The 18,002-nt window shown below is 37.5% G+C and overlaps 4 protein-coding genes across 6 annotated transcripts; 2 read left to right on the top strand and 2 right to left on the bottom strand.

The window, feature by feature from the left end:
• LOC18772200 (iridoid synthase) lies at positions 993 to 2,546 on the bottom strand. 2 transcript variants are annotated; one of them, XM_020565366.1, is made up of 2 exons: positions 1,782 to 2,546; positions 993 to 1,646 (listed from the first exon to the last, which is right to left on the bottom strand). In XM_020565366.1, the coding sequence occupies exons 1-2, from the start codon at positions 2,314 to 2,316 to the stop codon at positions 1,168 to 1,170; spliced, it is 1,014 nt and encodes a 337-aa protein (XP_020420955.1). In that variant the 5' UTR covers positions 2,317 to 2,546; the 3' UTR covers positions 993 to 1,167. The 2 variants fall into 2 exon arrangements, with proteins under 2 accessions (XP_020420955.1, XP_007207642.1); XM_007207580.2 differs by having other exon boundaries at positions 993 to 2,546.
• On the bottom strand, positions 4,266 to 7,796 carry LOC18772989 (vacuolar cation/proton exchanger 3). The gene is made up of 11 exons (XM_007205143.2): positions 7,449 to 7,796; positions 7,265 to 7,332; positions 7,117 to 7,145; positions 6,823 to 7,019; positions 6,532 to 6,744; positions 5,639 to 5,758; positions 5,400 to 5,516; positions 5,255 to 5,308; positions 5,041 to 5,157; positions 4,864 to 4,954; positions 4,266 to 4,755 (listed from the first exon to the last, which is right to left on the bottom strand). The coding sequence occupies exons 1-11, from the start codon at positions 7,749 to 7,751 to the stop codon at positions 4,691 to 4,693; spliced, it is 1,374 nt and encodes a 457-aa protein (XP_007205205.2). The 5' UTR covers positions 7,752 to 7,796; the 3' UTR covers positions 4,266 to 4,690.
• Positions 10,885 to 13,633, top strand: LOC18772329 (nudC domain-containing protein 2). 2 transcript variants are annotated; one of them, XM_020565368.1, is made up of 6 exons: positions 10,896 to 11,032; positions 11,115 to 11,263; positions 11,357 to 11,405; positions 11,515 to 11,657; positions 12,225 to 12,350; positions 13,311 to 13,633. In XM_020565368.1, exons 1-5 carry the CDS (start codon positions 10,984 to 10,986, stop codon positions 12,309 to 12,311), a joined length of 477 nt encoding a protein of 158 aa, XP_020420957.1. In that variant the 5' UTR covers positions 10,896 to 10,983; the 3' UTR covers positions 12,312 to 12,350; positions 13,311 to 13,633. The 2 variants fall into 2 exon arrangements, with proteins under 2 accessions (XP_007206063.1, XP_020420957.1); XM_007206001.2 differs by lacking the exon at positions 13,311 to 13,633 and having other exon boundaries at positions 10,885 to 11,032; positions 12,225 to 12,574.
• LOC18774215 (inositol 3-kinase) lies at positions 13,847 to 16,860 on the top strand. Its single transcript, XM_007205278.2, has 2 exons — positions 13,847 to 15,434; positions 16,350 to 16,860. The coding sequence occupies exons 1-2, from the start codon at positions 14,577 to 14,579 to the stop codon at positions 16,644 to 16,646; spliced, it is 1,155 nt and encodes a 384-aa protein (XP_007205340.1). The 5' UTR covers positions 13,847 to 14,576; the 3' UTR covers positions 16,647 to 16,860.

Genomic DNA, 18,002 nt, shown 5'->3' with positions numbered 1-18,002 from the left:
CGGGCAAATAGTGGGTCCCAGCAAACTGAGCAAGCCCACAGGCAAATCCAGCCCATGCTGCTACCTAGGCAGTGATGTAATGCTGACGCCATAATGACATCAGCAGCCAATTAAAATAATTGAAAATTTGAAGGAAAAAATAAAGGGAAAAAAAAAACCAAAAAATTCAGAATTTTTTTAATTTTTATAAATACCTAGCCATATTTTTTACTTCTCACACCAAAACCCTAAACCTTATCAAAATTAATCATTTATGAATAAAAAATAAAAGTAATTGAAAGTGAATCATAATTGCCATTTGCCATGGCAATGGATGGAAACACACTTTGTCTTTGCAAGGGCTGACACTATTCACCTGAATAGTAACAACCTTTGCCTTGCCCTTACTCTTGCCCTTTGTCATGGCAAATGAATGAAAGTGCTCTTATGTGCAATCATCACACAAATAAGATATGTGACAAATATACTAAAAGCATGTAAGCCAATTGAATATGCTCTGCTCCATTTTCATATCTTAGGGAGGTATTCTATACAGACTGCCTGAATTAGTCAACTGTATAAACAAAGGCAAAAGTCAAGACAGAGAGATGCCTACCCCCCTAGCCTATACAAATAGGACACGTGTCAAATATACTAAAATTATGGTGAACACATACTTCAAATTTTATATCTTTTATTTTTATTTTTTAGTACAAGCAATAGTCTAAACTAAAGGAAAATGAGATTTCTTACACACACAACTAAGATGTCATGGAGGTTCGAAACTTAGACCTCTTTTCTGCAAGTTAATGTCCTTCACTAAGTTAGACACGTCGTCAATTTTTTTTTAAAGGACATGTAGAAAATATAAAACTTAGGCCAGTGCAGGCCCCCTTTACTTGTGCAGTCAAAGTGAGGCTGGGGCATGGAACTAGGCGAAGTTTTGGCTGACCAAATACCCCAAAGACAAGATGAGTAAAAAGAGGAGACACTTACGAAGAAAACAACGCGTCTGTATTATTCAATTTCCCCAAAACAACCTGTATGATCATAAAATAAGGAAACAAGAAATAGGCAGCCAACAAACGAACATGTATAGGTACAGCCTTCCACCAGTTTCATTTTTCTTGAAGGAAAAGTTTGTGGTGCTCCACACATTCAGCCACAATGCATCAAAAGCATATGCTTTTAAGGTATTAATTTTTCATCTCTCATACAATCTATCCAATACAAGATTGAATCCAGTGTTTTATACCTTACAGTAAAACCAAGCTGATCAACTTTGTTTCGGGTTCCCAATAGCTTAAACGGACAACGAAACAAGACATCCAAGAATGCCCAATTGGCCAAATCTTCCATCTCAGTTTTCATCATCCTTTCCTTTGCAACAATTTCTTTCCAAACTTCTTTCTTGTCAGCCATTGCTTTCGAATACCAGAAGTCCTCCGAAAATGCATTTTCGGGTACTACTTCTAGTCCAAACTTTTCTGCAAGTGCTGTCCAGATCTCCTTCCATGTGAAACTTGGACCATTGATTGCATTGAATGACTGGCCATCAGTGGATTGTACATTTACATCATCATTGGTGGCTGCCCAAATGTGTTGTTCAGCTACTAGTCTTGCATCTGAGCCGTCAATGCAGGTCTCTTCCCAACACTTCTTTGTCCCTCCAAACACAAAGGGAAGATTCAAATGCTTACAAATGGTTCCATAAACACATAAACTACCCATAAAGTTGTACAAAGTCCTAGAAGAACTACCAATTAACAAACCAGGCCTGTGTACAGACCAAGCTATCTTACCATCCAGCCTCTCCTTGAGCAAGTCTTCCAGCACATAGTAAAAATTGCAGCCTGCTTTCACTCTCGGGCCATTCTCATTGTAGTACCGAGCTTCTGCTTCATCGAAGGGCCCCTGCAATGACACATAATGCTTCATCCCTGTCTGAAGAGAAACATGCTTCAATGCCTTGGCCGTGGGGACGATGGCATTCAAGACATTGGACATCATGGCCTTGTTTTGCTCACAACACTCAATGCTATCTAACTGGTATTGGCTTGCCCAAGTGACCCAAAACACATGAGTCACATCTTGTAACAATGAGAGCCTTTGCTGGGTTTCCAAAGGGTTTAGCAAATCACATTGGATGAAATGGAAATTTGAACATTGCTGATTCGATATGATCATCGGATTTCGAGCTATACCATAAACCTTCCATTTGGATTTTGAGATTAGCTCTTTGGCCAGCACCTTCCCAACTAGCCCTGTAACACCAAAAATGGCTGCAACATGTTCAATGCCAGCTGCCTCTGGTCTTTTAGTTTCTTCAGCTGCCATTAACACAGAAATGGAAGCTCTGCCTCAAGTTTGAGTTTGGAAGTCTTATTATATGCAAGAACTTTTCTTGGGTAGAACTTTGACCTCACTGTTTTTGAAAAGGTCTAGTGCTTGGTTAAAATCAACAACTAGAAGTATAAAATCCCCCTGCTTTTGAGGGTTTCTGGCACAATTTCAAGCTTGCATTTTACGACAGAAAATAATTGAATTATAATAAGATGCATGCTAGTTGTTTGTAATGAAGATGAGCAACATCTTTATTTAAATGGCTTCCTTTTGATGGCTGATGGCTATTTATATTGTTTATCTTTTGGCTTATGTTAGATCCATTACAAGATGCCAATTCATTGCGGCGTCAAAGCCTATTACATGGGCTAGTCAGCCGGCAGAATGTGACCCTTGCCGTTATATTGCTGGCTTTATGGTTACATTAAAGTTTTAAAATATAATATTGAGTGGTTTTGTGGTATCTAAGTTTGGCCATCATTGTGGGGCTAACGACTTTATTTTGGTAGTAAACTCACATGCTTCACACTCACGACAAGAGTTTGACTTTCATGCTTTCTCTTTTTTAAATAATCATTGATTATTGATCATAATACATTTACCATACTTTTATGGGATAATCCTACATATATCATACTTCTACTTGCTAAACACATTTTCTGACATTGATGATTTAAGGCCTACCCTTGAGTCCTTGAGTCCTTGAGCTAAGCCCCCTATCTGAAAACAGAAGAAATAAATAAATAAATAAATGATTGGTGTTAGGAATAAGTGATTTTCGATTAAATGCAGTTAGAATGGTAGTTTGGAAACATAAAGACATATAAAATAGCAGTCCTTTGTGAGGAAGCGATCTCCAAACTTTCTTTTAAGACTTTTTACAAATACGTTCATTCTAATATAGTAACATGACATATTTACTGTAGCAAAGTTAGAAGATGCACAAAATTAGTGGGGGAAAATGTTGAAAAACTATTGCTCATTTGTTCTACAAAGTTCTAGAAAAATCAAGAGCTCACAATAAAAAAATTGCATGGTGGCAAAACAAAATGAATATGGTAGAATATTCTAGAAAAAGTGACAAGTGAATGGCTAAAGTGTGGGGGTGAAAGAAATCTCTGGAGCATGACTACAAACATGTGGTTGGGAGAAAGTGCCCTAGTCGATGGACCAAGGCTAAGTCGGCCAACAATCATCTATAAATAGGCATGCAACCTACAATGAAATGCAGAGTTAACAAAAGGAACTCCCAGACAATGTGGAGGCATAGCCGGTCTATTGGTTTTGGAGGCCCTGTGAAAAGAGAGATGTCGAGGCTGATTTGAAACTTTCAACAACGTCGAATAAAAACTCCCCCTTCCCCGTATCGATGTGCTAAAAAAACAATCTTTTTTATTTTTTATTTATTTTTATGAACTGTGATTTCAACATTCGACCCTAACTAAACTACAGAAAAAAAAGAGGGAACAATTGCTCTGGGTGGTCGCACAGCCCGCACAGCCTATGAGCCGGCTCTATGTGGAGTCAACTAATATAACTCCCAATCAATGTGGGAGCAAAGAAGCTACCCAAATCTAAGCTAGTAAGCTAGCCACCTAAACTAGCTAATCAACTAAAGTTGGCGGGAGTTAAACCACTACAACTCCCAATCCACGAGGGAACTACAGGTGAGCTACCCAACCAATGGAAGAAGCTTGAAGACAAGAGCTCTAGGTAGGGCCAAATAGCTCAAACTAATCTAAATTAAGTGTGGTAGCTAAGAAGCTAATAAGTTAAGAAAGAGGCCAATTAGTCTACACTAAGTTATGTACTATTCTCCCCCAATCTAATAAAATTACTTTATTTCAACTATTGTCTATTGTACACTTTCATCATTTAAAACCAAGCAGCGGTATCAAAGCAACACACATCACACTTCTAAATTCCAACGAAAAAAAATAATGTGAATAATTTCCTCACATATGTATGTTGCAGTGGTAAATTATATAATGACAGTTTGTCAAACCTGTGACATTTCATAGCATTTATTTAAAAAAGCAAAGTTGAACTCCAATCTAGAGTAGTTTATTTCCATGATATTATTGCCACCAAAAGAAGACATAGCTGCATTTCCCTCTGCTTCACCCACATATTTGCTTAAATATCAAATACATGCTTTCTAGTCACAGGGAGAAAAGTCAAATATTGAATATAAAAACACTTGCCAATTTGCCACCAATTCAACCAAAATGAAGCAAACATTTTCAGAGGGGAACTTCCTTTCATTTCCAAGAGTCCTTGCTTCTTGAGAAGAACACACCCCATCTCAACTCTTAACCAAAATGGATGCTTAACAGTTCTCAACTTTTATTTTGGGATGCCAAGTTAATCAAGCAACCAAGACTCCTGAGGATGGTTCAAGTACAGTTCCCAAAGTGCCCACAGTTGTTTCATCTGTCATCAAAATCCATAATGTCCTTAATTAGTATAACATAATTAATCACAAGCTTAATGTTGGTTCTTCTTAATTAGTACCTTTATAAATTTAGGGTAGATACTTACTCATGGGAATTTTGTCAACAAAAAAGCAAGCAGCAATAATAATGTAGCACAGGAAAAGAATGACCCCTTTCAGATAATGTGAAGTTCCATCCTGGACAATAACAGAAGAAGGTATTTTTCTCAGCTAAAAAAAAAAAGAACAAAAAGTGAAACAAAGGGGGTGGATTAGGAGAAAACCTGCAATGTGAAGGCTGTGATAATTATAGTGAAAGCAAGAGAACCAGTTTCAAGGAGATTGAAATCAAGATCCATTTGGACACCCATTATCCAGGCAACAATCACACTTAAGGGGACCTGAACAAAGAAGAAGATAGGCACTTGGGTTTTCTTATAAGAGAATTTGAAGCAAATACTTTCTCTGTTATGTGACTTGGTATACTTTAAATCTTACCACAAACATGGAAATTTGAGATGCAGAACCTAAAGCAACACCCAAAGATATGTCCTGTATACAAATCAGAGATAGGGCAATCAGATTTCAGACCAATGTAATATCTAAAAGGGAAATTAGAGTGATTTTTGTTGATGTAACATACCAACTTGTTCTTGAGAGCAAAGATGATTGATCCAGCATGTTCTGCAGCATTCCCCACAATGGGTAGCAAAATAATGCTGATGAAGGTCACAGAAATGCCCCAAGAATTTGATGCAGCCTAATTGAGGCAAAATGTATATAATTAGGTACTAATTGATGCAATAATTTATGCTTCAAAAGTCACCATCAAGGAATTTTAACCAAAAATTAGTATAATGATCAGGCCTATCTAATGTATACCTCAATTGTTCCCACAACATACTCAGACAAGAGAGCTATGATAATTGTCATACCAACCAGCCAACTGAATGCACTCCAAAATCCTATCACTGGTTTTTCTTCTTCTTCATCTTCATCTCCCTGTTCATTGGCATTGAAACAAGCTAATCACTAGCCAATATTTACAAATTGTGACTTTTATATTATTTATAAAACTAGTTTTATGTCCCAAAAAGATTGGTCTATGGACTGGTGCCTTGTTCCAGAAGGAACTCATATATATTACATATAGGCTAGTATGTGAAAGCTATGGAAACAGAGGAAATATATGGAATATGCTTTCATAATCTTCTCTTAATTTTAATTCTAATTTTCTCATGGGTTAGGACCATAATATTGTGGAAGTCACATTATGCAAGTGAGGATAATTGATAATTTTTGGAGTGAAATGATCATATACGGAGAATAGATTAATTTGCTCATCACCATTAAATGGTGGTGTCGTTGAATGAGTTTGATTTAGTCTATGAGCAATGCTAGACGTACCACATTTGCATATTACCTCTCTAATAGATGTGGAGGCCCCCCCCTCTATTACAGAGGTGGTATACAATGTGGTATGACTAGCATTCACTGCACGGATTCCAAAAATCAAATTCTTCTAGTAACAAATAATGTGGTGGTGAGCAAATTAGTTCATTCTCTTCATACGCCCTCGCTCTTACATTTACCTAACACCATTCACATGGCAAGATGATTGTGAGAGGAAAGCGTACACCTTGTCCAACCGATACCTTTTTTTTTGTTTTGTTTAAGGAATGGATATTAATAATGATGGATTTTATTGTTAACTCATATAGACTTAATTTGTTTTTTACATTATGGATTAAACATGCTACTAAGATCACTACTACCTCTTGTGATTCAAAGAACTGGCGGTGGGTTTTCAACTGGAAGAAGATGTAGGCAACATATGCTATAAGCATAAAAATGCTGCTTATTCTAGACAACTGGAGAGTGTTGGTGGCAAAGGGATTGTTCAGCCCCGACGCATATCTGAACAACAATGGCAGCATGTGGCAAAGCAACCCCAGCAGCAGCAGGAGTGAATTCACATCAGCCTGTTTCTGTTTCAATTCAAGCCGCACAAAATTTAATTACAGCAAATTAATAAATTATAATTAAATTAATTATTTTTTGCTTACTCTATCATATCTTTGTTCCTTTTTCAGGTTGGCCAAACCCCCGCAGAGGAGAGAGGTCCCCAGCACAAGGAGGAGGTTGGAGAGAATGGAACCCAACAGAGAGTACTTCACCACGTCGATTTTGTTTTGGCGAAGAGCAAATAATGCTATTATCATCTCTGTTGCATTGCCACATGTTGCATTAAGAAGGCCTCCAACTGTAAATTTAAATCAAAATCATCATTATTCACAAAAATATTCTCATTATAAATAATTAAACATTCTAATTAATTTATAATTAACGGAGATTGTTACCTGTTGGACCAGTGAAGTAAGCAATTTGTCTGAGTTTTTTTTTTTGGATACATACAAAATAGGAAATAACAATGTTAGAAAAAGTTTGTACGTCTATATATATGTGTGTGTATATGGTAAATAATAATTAATGAGAAAAAAAACTTACTCAGTGAGGAAGCTGACACGTTCAGCAAGTGGGGTGAGTCCAAGCAAGCTCAAAGCGAAAATCCAAGGCTACATTTTGCACAAGAACAATCAAATTAATGAAAATGATCATTAATTTACAAACACAAAGAAAATATATCATAAGAAAAATAAGGGAATATCAAAATAGTTTGCTTGAGACTTACTCTTCCAAAGTGATAAAAATCAGCCGCAATTGCAAGGGGAATGGCAGGGAAGAGCAGAGCAAGCTTGGTGCCAAGAACCACCTCTTGCAAATTGTTGAGCAAACTTCTGAGCATTTGGAAGCGAACATTGGAAACGAGTATCGGGTCGGACTTCTTGCGGACCATGGAGGCTGCCATGTTTTGTGGAGGTGTTCTTGATCCATTAATATTATTAGCCCACTGCTCCTTGTGATTATTGTCTAATAATGCCTTATAATTATCACTAATGATCCCATTCTCTATGTTGTTCTGTGATTCTTCCATGATAGCTAGAGACTCTCTCTTTCAGTTTCTTGACTATCTCTCTTTCTCTCTGTGAAGAAAAAAAGGGTCGTGGATATAAATAATATTAGTAGGCATGGCAACTTCCTGGAATTTTCTCACGTTTGTTTCTATATTCTTGCATGGATACCACGTACTCAATCAGCAGGTGGAGTTACAAGCCGCGTAGCCGGATGGCAACAAAAAACATGCACATATTCATCCACAATTCCTTGGCAAAAATGAAAATGTGGATGAATATGTGCATTTTAAAAGGGTCTTAATTTGAGATAAGAGATCTTAGGTTCGAACTTTTATGACATCATTTGTGTGTTTGTGAAATCTCTCTCCTTCTAATTTAGACTTTCGTTTGTACTAAAAAATAAATAAAAATGAAAATATTTTAATATTTTTTTATGGGAAAAAATGTTGAACCTGACAAATAAAATAAAACGAGATTTGACACCCTTCAATTTTGTATTACATTTGGGATTTTCGCATTAGTCCTGTGGGTTACATACATGTGAATGCAACTCAGAAGCAATTTAGGAGAGGCCCAAAACGTGGACAAAAGTATCACTACATATGAAGGTCCAATAAAAAAAAATAAAAATAAAAATTATATATGAAGGAAATTATAGTTTAAATAGTTAAAAGTAATTATTCAAGAATTCTTCTTTCTCTCCTAAAATCACTTTTATACTCCAAATGAAATAAAAATTTAAGCTGACACAAATTACATATGAAAAGAGTAAAAATAGGATCAATGCCATTATTTATTTGATGAAGGTTTTATGTTTGAACTTCCTAATGTCAGTGGATGATTATTAGAAGTGGAGGCGGCAGTCCTACGTTTTGGAAGTCTAAGGCAAAAATCTTAAATTGGGCCTTTTACTCTCTCTCTCTCTCTCTCTCTCTATATATATATATATATATGTGAGTTTTTTTTTTTCTGTAAGTTAAAAAATATTATATAAACTCATATTCACAATTATAACATTAAAAAAAAAAATCAATATGTAATTTACACAACAATTGTATAAAATGCATCAAAACATCACTTAAATATTACTTATTTTGCCTTTTTCGATTTAAAAGTATAAATTAACTATACATAATCAAGTTTTTCTACTATATCTTTTTCAATTTTCTAATTGATTCAACTAAGTTAATTGATTTTTTTTTATATAGTACAAGTGATAGTCTAAACTAGATGAGAGATTTTTTCACACACATACAACAAAAATACCTTGTGAGTTCGAACCTGAGACCTCTTGTATGCAAGTCGGGGCCTTTTTTTCATTGGGCTAGACCCTGTTGGTTAATTGATTTAAGCTATAAGTTTAAAAAATAATTGGATCTTTATTAAGTTTCCTTTTTTTAATTTTTAATTGAGTAATTGAGCAAGTTTTTTTTTCTTCTTTTTTTACAATGAGTGAGCCTTTATTGAGTTTCCTCTTTTTAATTTTGAATTAAATAATTAGATAAGTTTTTTATATTTACAATAATTAATTTGGGCCTAACATAATATTTATATAATATAGTATTTATAAATAATATAGATATGTATATATATAGTATTATACAAATTGGAGCCCTCTCAATTTAAGGGCCTTAAACAACCGTCCTACCTGCTGGTGCCGAGGGCCTCCAGTAGAGTAACCAAAAGGTTATTAGACTTTAATTCTGAAGAAAATTATATTTGTGGATATATTTGTTTGGAGCTGATTTGTAGTAAAAGTGATAAATAGCCGCAGATTGATGTGGAAACATGCATGAATTTTATCGACACTTGGAGAGTACTGCATGCAAAGCTCTCTACTCTATCCTTTACCCTTTACCCGCCACACTTGGCAGCGGCAGTGACTCGGTGACAAAATATATTTATTTAATAATATTATGTCCAATTGTCTCTTTTGGGTTTTGCATCTCCACTCAGTTTGTGTCATTGGTTAAGCTAGCTGCTAAGCTTCTACCTGCATCTTTCAGTGTGCTTCAATGGAAGCAAGCAAGCAATAACGTACTAGTCCAATGAGAGAGAGAGAGAGAGAGAGAGAGAGAGAGAGAGAGAGAGAGGCTAAAAGGAAGCAACAATATGTACATATGTGATGTACCCACAGAGTCCGAACTTTCGTGGAATTTTCAAGCCTTTTCCTCGAAAGGAATCAAACGGTTGTCATTTCTTTTACAGTTTGATCAAACCAAAAAAAGAAAGAAGAAAAAACCCATAAGCTGATTGGTCAGATATTCTTGGCCAAAAGAAAATATTGGACGAAGTTTCCTCAAAGACATAGACTCTCGTTTTTACACTCCAAAATGGAACTGGCTTGGCTAACCCATGCAAAATCAAATTAGTACTCATATCATGAAAAGCAACCCTAATGGGTCACTTTTGTACGTATTTTAGTGGTGCCATGCCATGCATATTACGACACAATTGATCATAAACTACAAACCTGTCGCTATATACGCGTTATTTATCTCATTTATGTAATTAGTGTGTATTTTTTTAAATAAAAATAATGAGAAAGTGGATTCGAGCTCATAACCTCCTCCAACATTACGAGCTACTAAACCAATTTGCTAGTTGATATATATGCTTTTTCTTTTTTTTCATTTGATTCACGTCTTTTTTACTTTACATGTCTAATTTTTGTAGAACTCGACAATCCTTACAAAGTTTTTCAAATGGTTATTATTTCTTTGTACATCAGACATTGGAGTCGAAAAGGCTTATTGTACAAACTTTAGGTGGCTCAGTAGTAGCAAGATGAGCAGGGAGCAAGTTCTAAACTCGAAACTCCGAACTTTAATGTCTTATGTAAATAAAATACCTAAATTTACTTAATACGTGTGCCTATACATGTGCATTCACAATTTCATTAAATAAACTGTGGATATGGTGCGCATTCACAATTTCAATGAATAGGTGGTGGATATGATCATATGGGAGGTGTTGAAGTTTGAGGAAGACCCAAGTTCCACAATCATAAACAGAAGGGGAAAGAATATAATAAAATGTGGCAATAATGGAAATGACGAAATTTATTGTACAAAAAAAATGATTCACAAAAGTAAAGGGGCAATAAACATAAAAATGCATAAATGTTTGGGTCAGTTTTAAGAATCTTCAACTTTTCGTATTAGAAGCTTCAAGAAACAAAGACAAAGAGGAAGACAAGCGCGCGAACAGAGGACCCAAAACGCAGAGCGTAAGCAAACCCTAGCGACCCAAATGGCCGAGAAATTGGCTCCAGAGAAGCGCCACAGCTTCGTTCACAATGGTAAATCTCTTTCCTTTCACGGCTTTTGCTTTTTATTTTGGTTTGCAGTGACTGAAATTTGTGTGCGGATTGAAATTCTTAGGTCAGAAGGTGTTTGAATGGGACCAAACCCTAGAGGAGGTGAACATGTACATAAATCTGCCCCAAAATGTTCCTTCAAAGCAATTTTTTTGCAAAATCCAGTCGAAGCACGTCGAAGTCGGCATCAAAGGCAATCCTCCCTACCTCAATGTAAGTAATTCAGTTCCATTTGATTTATTTCCTCAAAAAATGAAGTTTTTGATAGGTGGTTTAAACGGTGCTTTTCGTATGCGGATTGTACAGCATGATCTTACTAGCCCAGTGAAGACAGACTGTTCTTTCTGGACACTAGGTAATTAGTGTTAGTTTTCTTTTTCCCCTTATATTCTCTGTTTTTTTTATTAAATTTCTTCATAAATTTGAATTATGCTGATTTTTTTTAAAAATAAATATTTTGGTAGAGGATGATATAATGCACATTACACTGCAAAAGAGGGACAAAGGGCAGACATGGGCTTCACCTATAGTGGGGGAGGGTCAGCTAGATCCTTACTCCACTGACCTTGAGCAGAAGCGCCTCATGCTTCAGAGATTTCAAGAAGAGGTGAGTTACACTTATGCATCTTATTCTCGTTGTATGGAACTATGTTTTAGTGTTTGAATTGATGAACTGAATGTGAAGCTAGCTGATAATCTTACTGTTACTAATGATTAACAGATAGTGCTTGCTAAGTGCAACTAATATTGTTAGGTGGTTTTACTAGGATTTCTTTAATTAACATGTGGCAATTTTATCGTTAATTGTGCCCAAGATTCCGCATATATTGCATTTTACTCGTCAGGAAGAGATGAGAACGTTTTTTGCATGATTTTCCCTATATACAGTAGTCTTGTCTAACTAGAGGCTCAAAATTAGCATTCTGATTTTCTATCGATATGAAATGTTGATGCAGGATCTTAAAGGGCATTAGATGTAATTATTTGTTCCTGACATCTTCCATTTGGTTGTTGCTTTTGGCCTACAAATTAGTTTTATTCTAGTTATCTTAAACAGAAAAGGGCTCTTTTATGGAAATGAATTTGTACAGATCAAATGAACCTTAACCAAAGTTGCCCTTATATGACTTTCCTGGTCATATAGTTTGTGATTATTTTTTTTGGTCCTGTGCAGAACCCTGGTTTTGACTTTTCACAAGCCCAGTTCAATGGAGGCTGCCCTGATCCGAGGACCTTTATGGGTGGCATCCGCTCTGATTGATGAGTTTGGTATGCTGCATTAGTTGCCTGCATTAGCCTGGTATAGCATCCTGACCAACATCTAGTAAATAAGACAATTTGATTATCTGGCCAACTAGGCTTCATGCAATCTCTGTACGAACTTCAATACTACTTACAGTCTGTTGTTTCTTGTTTATAACTGTAAAGTAACCAACCTAGATTTTATGCAATTCATCTTCCAGTGTCTGCTTCCCCACTTTACTGCAATGACACTGCCAAATCCATCTCTTTTTATGTTATAAATGCAATTAAAAGAGGTAAAGAAGTTTGTGAATATCTAGTACCCAATACTTGGAAGGAGTTAGAGTTTGCATTCTTTCAGCAGACATGTTTTATCATATAGTAAATGCCGCGCCGCGCCCCCCCGCCCCCGGCTCTGTTGTGAGAATGTTGGGCATTGAATCAATCCTGTAAATATATGGTTAGATTTGATTTGGAAGGTTCGAAAATAAAGATGAAATTGTCAGGGTTGGAAAGCCCGTACCTTTTAGTTTTAAAAAGTGACCAAAGGAGAAGAAGAAAAACACCATCTTCTTGGAAAAACTCTCTGAAGTTAAAGAGTGGCCCGAAAAGGATGTGCTCCACTTTTTTTTTCTTTTCCTTTTATCGTTTAATGTGGGTCTCAAATGGTTTACTTTAGAGTCAGAGATAGCGTTTGGAGTTCGAATAAGAATCGTATTCTAAAGTAGTGCAATTTGTGACACGCTAGGCCATTTCAGAGGGTTGTAAGTGATCTGGAATCACATTCCCAGCCCCCTCGTTGGATGATAGCTATTAGCAAATACCTGATGGATGTTCTGTTATGATTACCTCTTTATGCTCTGCTTAGTTAGCACTTTAGTACATGTATTTTTGGAATATTTTCCGGGAGCTCCTACAAAGGGAGGAGTTCTTCCATGGGGTGGTCCTAAAGTGGTGAGCTCGTCCATTAGGACCGTGATACTTAAATTTGGCCTGTTAATAATTGCTGTCCTTGCAGGGTCTCAATGATGTTCTTGCTCGAACCCAAGTTAAATTCTGCTTGATTATTGAGCTGGTCTTCTATGCACAATATCTTGCACAAAGGACCGATTTCCGTGATTTGAAAAACACAGATGTGGTGTTAGCTAAAGACTCTTTGATGCCAAAGTTAGAATAAGTAATCTATAGTGATACTGTTTGATGCCAAAGAATAAGTAATGAATAGTGATATTGTAGAGTCGCAATATAAGTGACCTTGAGAATGAGGTTGTACTTTTGGATTGTTACAAAGACTTTTCTCTTCTTGTTTTGACACTTAATAGAGCTTTTAGGCATTGTTTAGTGGCTTGGCGTGAACGGAATTGGAATCATGTCTAAATCAGTCTTTATGAGTCTCATCCTTGTAAGACACAATATATTGACATGTTGTCCAATTTAGTAAACTAAATTCCAGGACACTGCTTACCTCCTTACCTGAAAGGAGACATTCTTACATGTCAAACTGTGATTAGCAGGAACGTAGGAGTTTCTTGAGGGGGCAAGTATTTTTCTAAATCCCAGAATTTATAAGTTTGCCAAATGGAAACCAGGGCAGTACTCCAATCTATTTGAAATAGGATGACTTAGGGTTCTTCTTGAAGCGTTTGTGTTGTTGGGCCTAGTATATTGAGTCCTTCTTTGTACCATTGGGCTTTATAATGTCAAGCTTGGGCCCAAAAAGAGAATTTAATCTAAGATGACAGTAATGATTTTTAATATCTAAGAAATTAATAAGTTTTCAACCAAAAAAAAAAGAAGAAATTAATTAATAAGTATAAATTTTGAATAAACAAATCATAGTGGCAATTCCGGATGGTCCCAATTCCGCAAATCAAAGTAAGCAAAGGACGGAGGAGAGGCCATCACCGACAACAGTCAGCTTCCTCCCCCAACCCATTGATCTCTCCATCCATGCACACTATAAATATGTTTCAATTCCTCTCCATCTTTCCCTCTCTCTCATATCATCTCTATATTCTGGTGCGCATTGCGCGTCTTCCTCCTAGCGACACCTGCACGTACAATTTGCCAACCCAAACCCAACTTTGTCACCCAACTTTGTATTCATTCTGTGCCCATCGTCATCTCTTAAATCTCTCTCTCTCTCTCTCTCTCTCTCTCTCTCTCTCTCTCTCCTCATTTCTTCAATGGCGCCTCTCAAACCCTAACTTTCTTTCTTCTTCTTCTTCTTTCTCACCGATGATCCTGAAATCACACAATCGAATCCCAACCCACCAAACCCCACATGGTTCGAGACCGAAACCAACCCAATTCCACTCACCGAGTGCTAGTCTCCGGCAACTATTGCCACGACGTTCTCATCAAGGACGGCGTCGTTTTGGCCGAGACTCTCGGCGGGGCAGCCTCTTTCATCTCCAACGTCTTCGATGGCCTCTCCGTTCCCTACAATCTGGTCTCCAAAGTCGGCTCCGACTTCGCTTACTCGGTTCCTCGTGACCCCATTGTTGTACCCAATTGCAAAACCACTCTGTTCCACGCGCATTTCGATTCGGGCGTCGACGGCGACGGCCGCCAGGACCGGGTTCTGAAACGGGTCAGCTCCTGCGACCCGATTAAGCCCTCGGATCTCCCCGAATCCAGGTTTGATTTCGGAATGGCGGTCGGGGTCGGAGGGGAGGTCACGGTCGAGACGATGGAGAAGCTGCTTGAGATTTGCAACACTGTGTTTGTGGACATCCAGGCTCTGATCCGAGCTTTCGATGGCGTCAATGGGACTGTGAAGCATGTGGCTTTGAAAGAGAGTGGTTTCTTCCACCTATTGCCGCGAATGGGGTTCTTAAAGGCATCGGCGGAAGAGGCCTTGTTCATGGAGGTTGAGGAGGTGAGGAAGCTCTGCTGTGTTGTTGTGACGAACGGGAGGCGTGGGTGCAGAGTGTATTGGAGAGATGGGGAAGTGGAAGTTGGGCCTTTTCCGACGAACCAGGTTGATCCGACAGGTGCCGGAGACAGTTTCTTAGGTGGGTTTGTTGCTGGGCTTGTTAATGGGTTAACTGTGCCTGATGCTGCATTGCTTGGGAACTTGTTTGGGTCATTGACTGTTGGGCAAATTGGACTGCCCAAGTTCGATTTCAGATTGCTACAGGTTTGTCTCATTTGTCCTTACAAATAATCTCTCGCTGATTGCTTTAGTTTTATTTAGTTGATGTATGGCTGCTTAGCTTTGATGCCGCTACTATCGTCTCGAAAGTTTGGTATAGGTGAAATCTTATATGCGATTTATGATTATGGTACTGATGGTATTTTGACATGATAGAATTGATAAATTTTGCTCTGATATAGAGTTGATAATAATTTCTGAAAACAAGGCATCACTCTGTGTGCAATTTGGATATCCTACCTGGTGCACTGGGGGGTATTGAGTTTTATGTAGGTGTTGATGACATGTTCAAGTATGGATAATGGGTAGAAGTTCTTCAAGTAGCTCCGAACATTGTAGTTTACTAACAGTTGTAGTTGATGGATGCAGATCCATAGGTTGTATTGTGCAGTATGCAACACTTAACCTTGCATGTTGTTATTCTGTTGGAGATGTGACTTGATGTTCTTTAGTGTGTGTCATGAAATATTTTGCTCTGGTAAACGAGATGCTACTTCTCATAATAGTCATGAGGTATAAAGTTCTTCTGGACAAGTCCTACAGGGAAGATGTATATGGAATTTTTTTCATAAGCACTTCAAAACATTTACAGTATTTTACATGCCATACTAGCTTCTTTGTTCTGCTATTGGTAATTTTGTACAAGCTGATAATTTGTAAACATTGTCGTAGTGCAATGGTTATTGTGAAACATGAGAATAAGGGCATCACTAAATAGAGTGACTATGATTAAGTAAGAAGGGCACAAGGCTCATTATGTGGTTCTATTTGTGCTCAAATTTATTCTGTTTTGGATTTTCATCTCCTTTATGTAACTATTAACTGATTGTTTCCATAGTGAACTGAGAATGTTCTCTTTTAGAAATATCTCATTGTTTGCGCTCTCCTTTTATCTTCCAGAGAGCTCGGGAAGAGGTGCAGAGAAGAAAAATGCAGTGTGTTAACTGTTATGAAAGAAAAGATGACAAGTTTAGGTTTGTGAACGCAGCAGGACATGAACAATTTCATGCATCTCTTGGAGTAGCTAAGCAGACAACAAAATGCCTTGCTCATGAACCTCAATGGGATCTGCCAAGTTCTCCTCCCAAATCCACAGAGCAGGTTGTCCTCTGTCAATACACGACACAGTCCAAATCGTTAACTGGCTCTGTCTACGAGGAGGCAATTAAAACAGTCGACGTTGAAAGTAAACCGTGAATCTTGACAGTGTGGCAGGCAAATCTCCCCATCCATATCTTATGGTGTATCAAATAATGTGTAATGTAGAAATCTATTTGCATGGGGTAGGCTGCGATTGCAACATTTCTGATCCCAGATGCTTGTATCTTTACTCTTTAGATCAATGTAGAACAGTAAAAATGATAAATGCTTTCACTGAAAGAGAGAAGTTTTCACTGTTCGTAAAAGACAAGAAAAATGTGCCCAACTTATCCACCTGGTTGCAATAACAATGGTTTCTGCATGTTTTTCCTTGGTAAGTGTCTCTTATAAGATCGAAGTTTCGAATGTGTTAATTGAGTTGGACAAATTCAGGCTTAGTAAGGGCATGGTTTGTTCAAGTCCGACCCAGTTTTGTATTTAGCACGGTTCGGTACCTGCTCGGACCATTTTGGGCTGGGCTGGGATGGGAGTTCCGGCCCATCAAGCTGTACCGAGTTGGGGGTTCGGCTATTTTGTGGCACGAGCCCATCCTATTAAAAAGATTTTTATATATTAAAAAAAAAAAAAACAGCTACCCATTAGCAACCAAAACTACCCCTATTAGTTGTACTGTAAACTTGTGATTAAAATTAGGGATGTGGACGTCTTTGTCTTCCTAATTTAAATTTTGGTCAATAGGGGATCAAAAATGGTCTTTAACTCAACCTGTCACGAGCAGCAAATAATCGTAAAAAAACTTTTATATATATGATATAGTACTATTTTGTTATTCATAGTCAATAATACAAGAGTAATGTTACACTTATTATATTTTTATCTCACATTTCTATACCACATGATGTAACATGTCCATATTATATGTCACATCAATTAAATTAATGAAGCGTATTTTAATTAAGACAATTAGAAAAACAAACACTGAGATAAATCATAAAGAGTAATGCTATTTGGACACACAACATTGACCACCTTATGTGGCAACTGATGTAATATCCCAAACCAAAAATTCATAATTAAGGAATATTTTATTAAGAAAAATGTGACTTTTTGATCGAGAAGGAATTTGACAATTCCGCTTGCGCCATTGCGTAAAGTTATGGTCAAAAGAGTCTCAGTTGTATAACCGTAAATATTTCGAAGTTGAATCTATAAAAACCAGCCAGCTCTCTCCTCTCGCGCAAAAACTGCCCGCCGCCTTCCAGAGCTTGCTGGCGCCGCCTCAGGGCACCACCGGCCACGGGACCGGTGGCGATGGAACCGTCGTCGAGTCCCCTACCTTTTCCGACCCTTCCCCTCCGGCTGCACGGCCTGTGCTGGCCGGAAATTGCAGAAAAGCGACGGGAACTCACCGAAACTTTAAGGCCGCCGATCTCCCTCCTTCGGCCACCATTT

This window comes from Prunus persica, chromosome G6 (assembly GCF_000346465.2).
Source record: "Prunus persica cultivar Lovell chromosome G6, Prunus_persica_NCBIv2, whole genome shotgun sequence".
Classification (NCBI taxonomy): Eukaryota; Viridiplantae; Streptophyta; class Magnoliopsida; order Rosales; family Rosaceae; genus Prunus; species Prunus persica.
Note: the sequence above shows the minus strand (reverse complement) of the source record. Positions and strands in the feature narration are given on the sequence as shown.

Excerpts from the sequence above, each read along its gene's own strand:
- LOC18772329 (XM_020565368.1), top strand. The coding sequence starts at position 10,984 with ATGGCCGAGAAATTGGCTCCAGAGAAGCGCCACAGCTTCGTTCACAAT. Across the intron at positions 11,033-11,114 it reads CCACAGCTTCGTTCACAATG|GTCAGAAGGTGTTTGAATGG; the intron begins GTAAATCTCTTT and ends TGAAATTCTTAG. Across the intron at positions 11,658-12,224 it reads TTCAGAGATTTCAAGAAGAG|AACCCTGGTTTTGACTTTTC; the intron begins GTGAGTTACACT and ends GGTCCTGTGCAG.
- LOC18772989 (XM_007205143.2), bottom strand. The coding sequence starts at position 7,751 with ATGGAAGAATCACAGAACAACATAGAGAATGGGATCATTAGTGATAAT. Across the intron at positions 5,309-5,399 it reads TTGCTCTCAAGAACAAGTTG|GACATATCTTTGGGTGTTGC; the intron begins GTATGTTACATC and ends ATTTGTATACAG. Across the intron at positions 4,955-5,040 it reads TCACAGCCTTCACATTGCAG|GATGGAACTTCACATTATCT; the intron begins GTTTTCTCCTAA and ends GTTATTGTCCAG.
- LOC18774215 (XM_007205278.2), top strand. The coding sequence starts at position 14,577 with ATGGTTCGAGACCGAAACCAACCCAATTCCACTCACCGAGTGCTAGTC. Across the intron at positions 15,435-16,349 it reads TCGATTTCAGATTGCTACAG|AGAGCTCGGGAAGAGGTGCA; the intron begins GTTTGTCTCATT and ends TTTATCTTCCAG.
- LOC18772200 (XM_007207580.2), bottom strand. The coding sequence starts at position 2,316 with ATGGCAGCTGAAGAAACTAAAAGACCAGAGGCAGCTGGCATTGAACAT.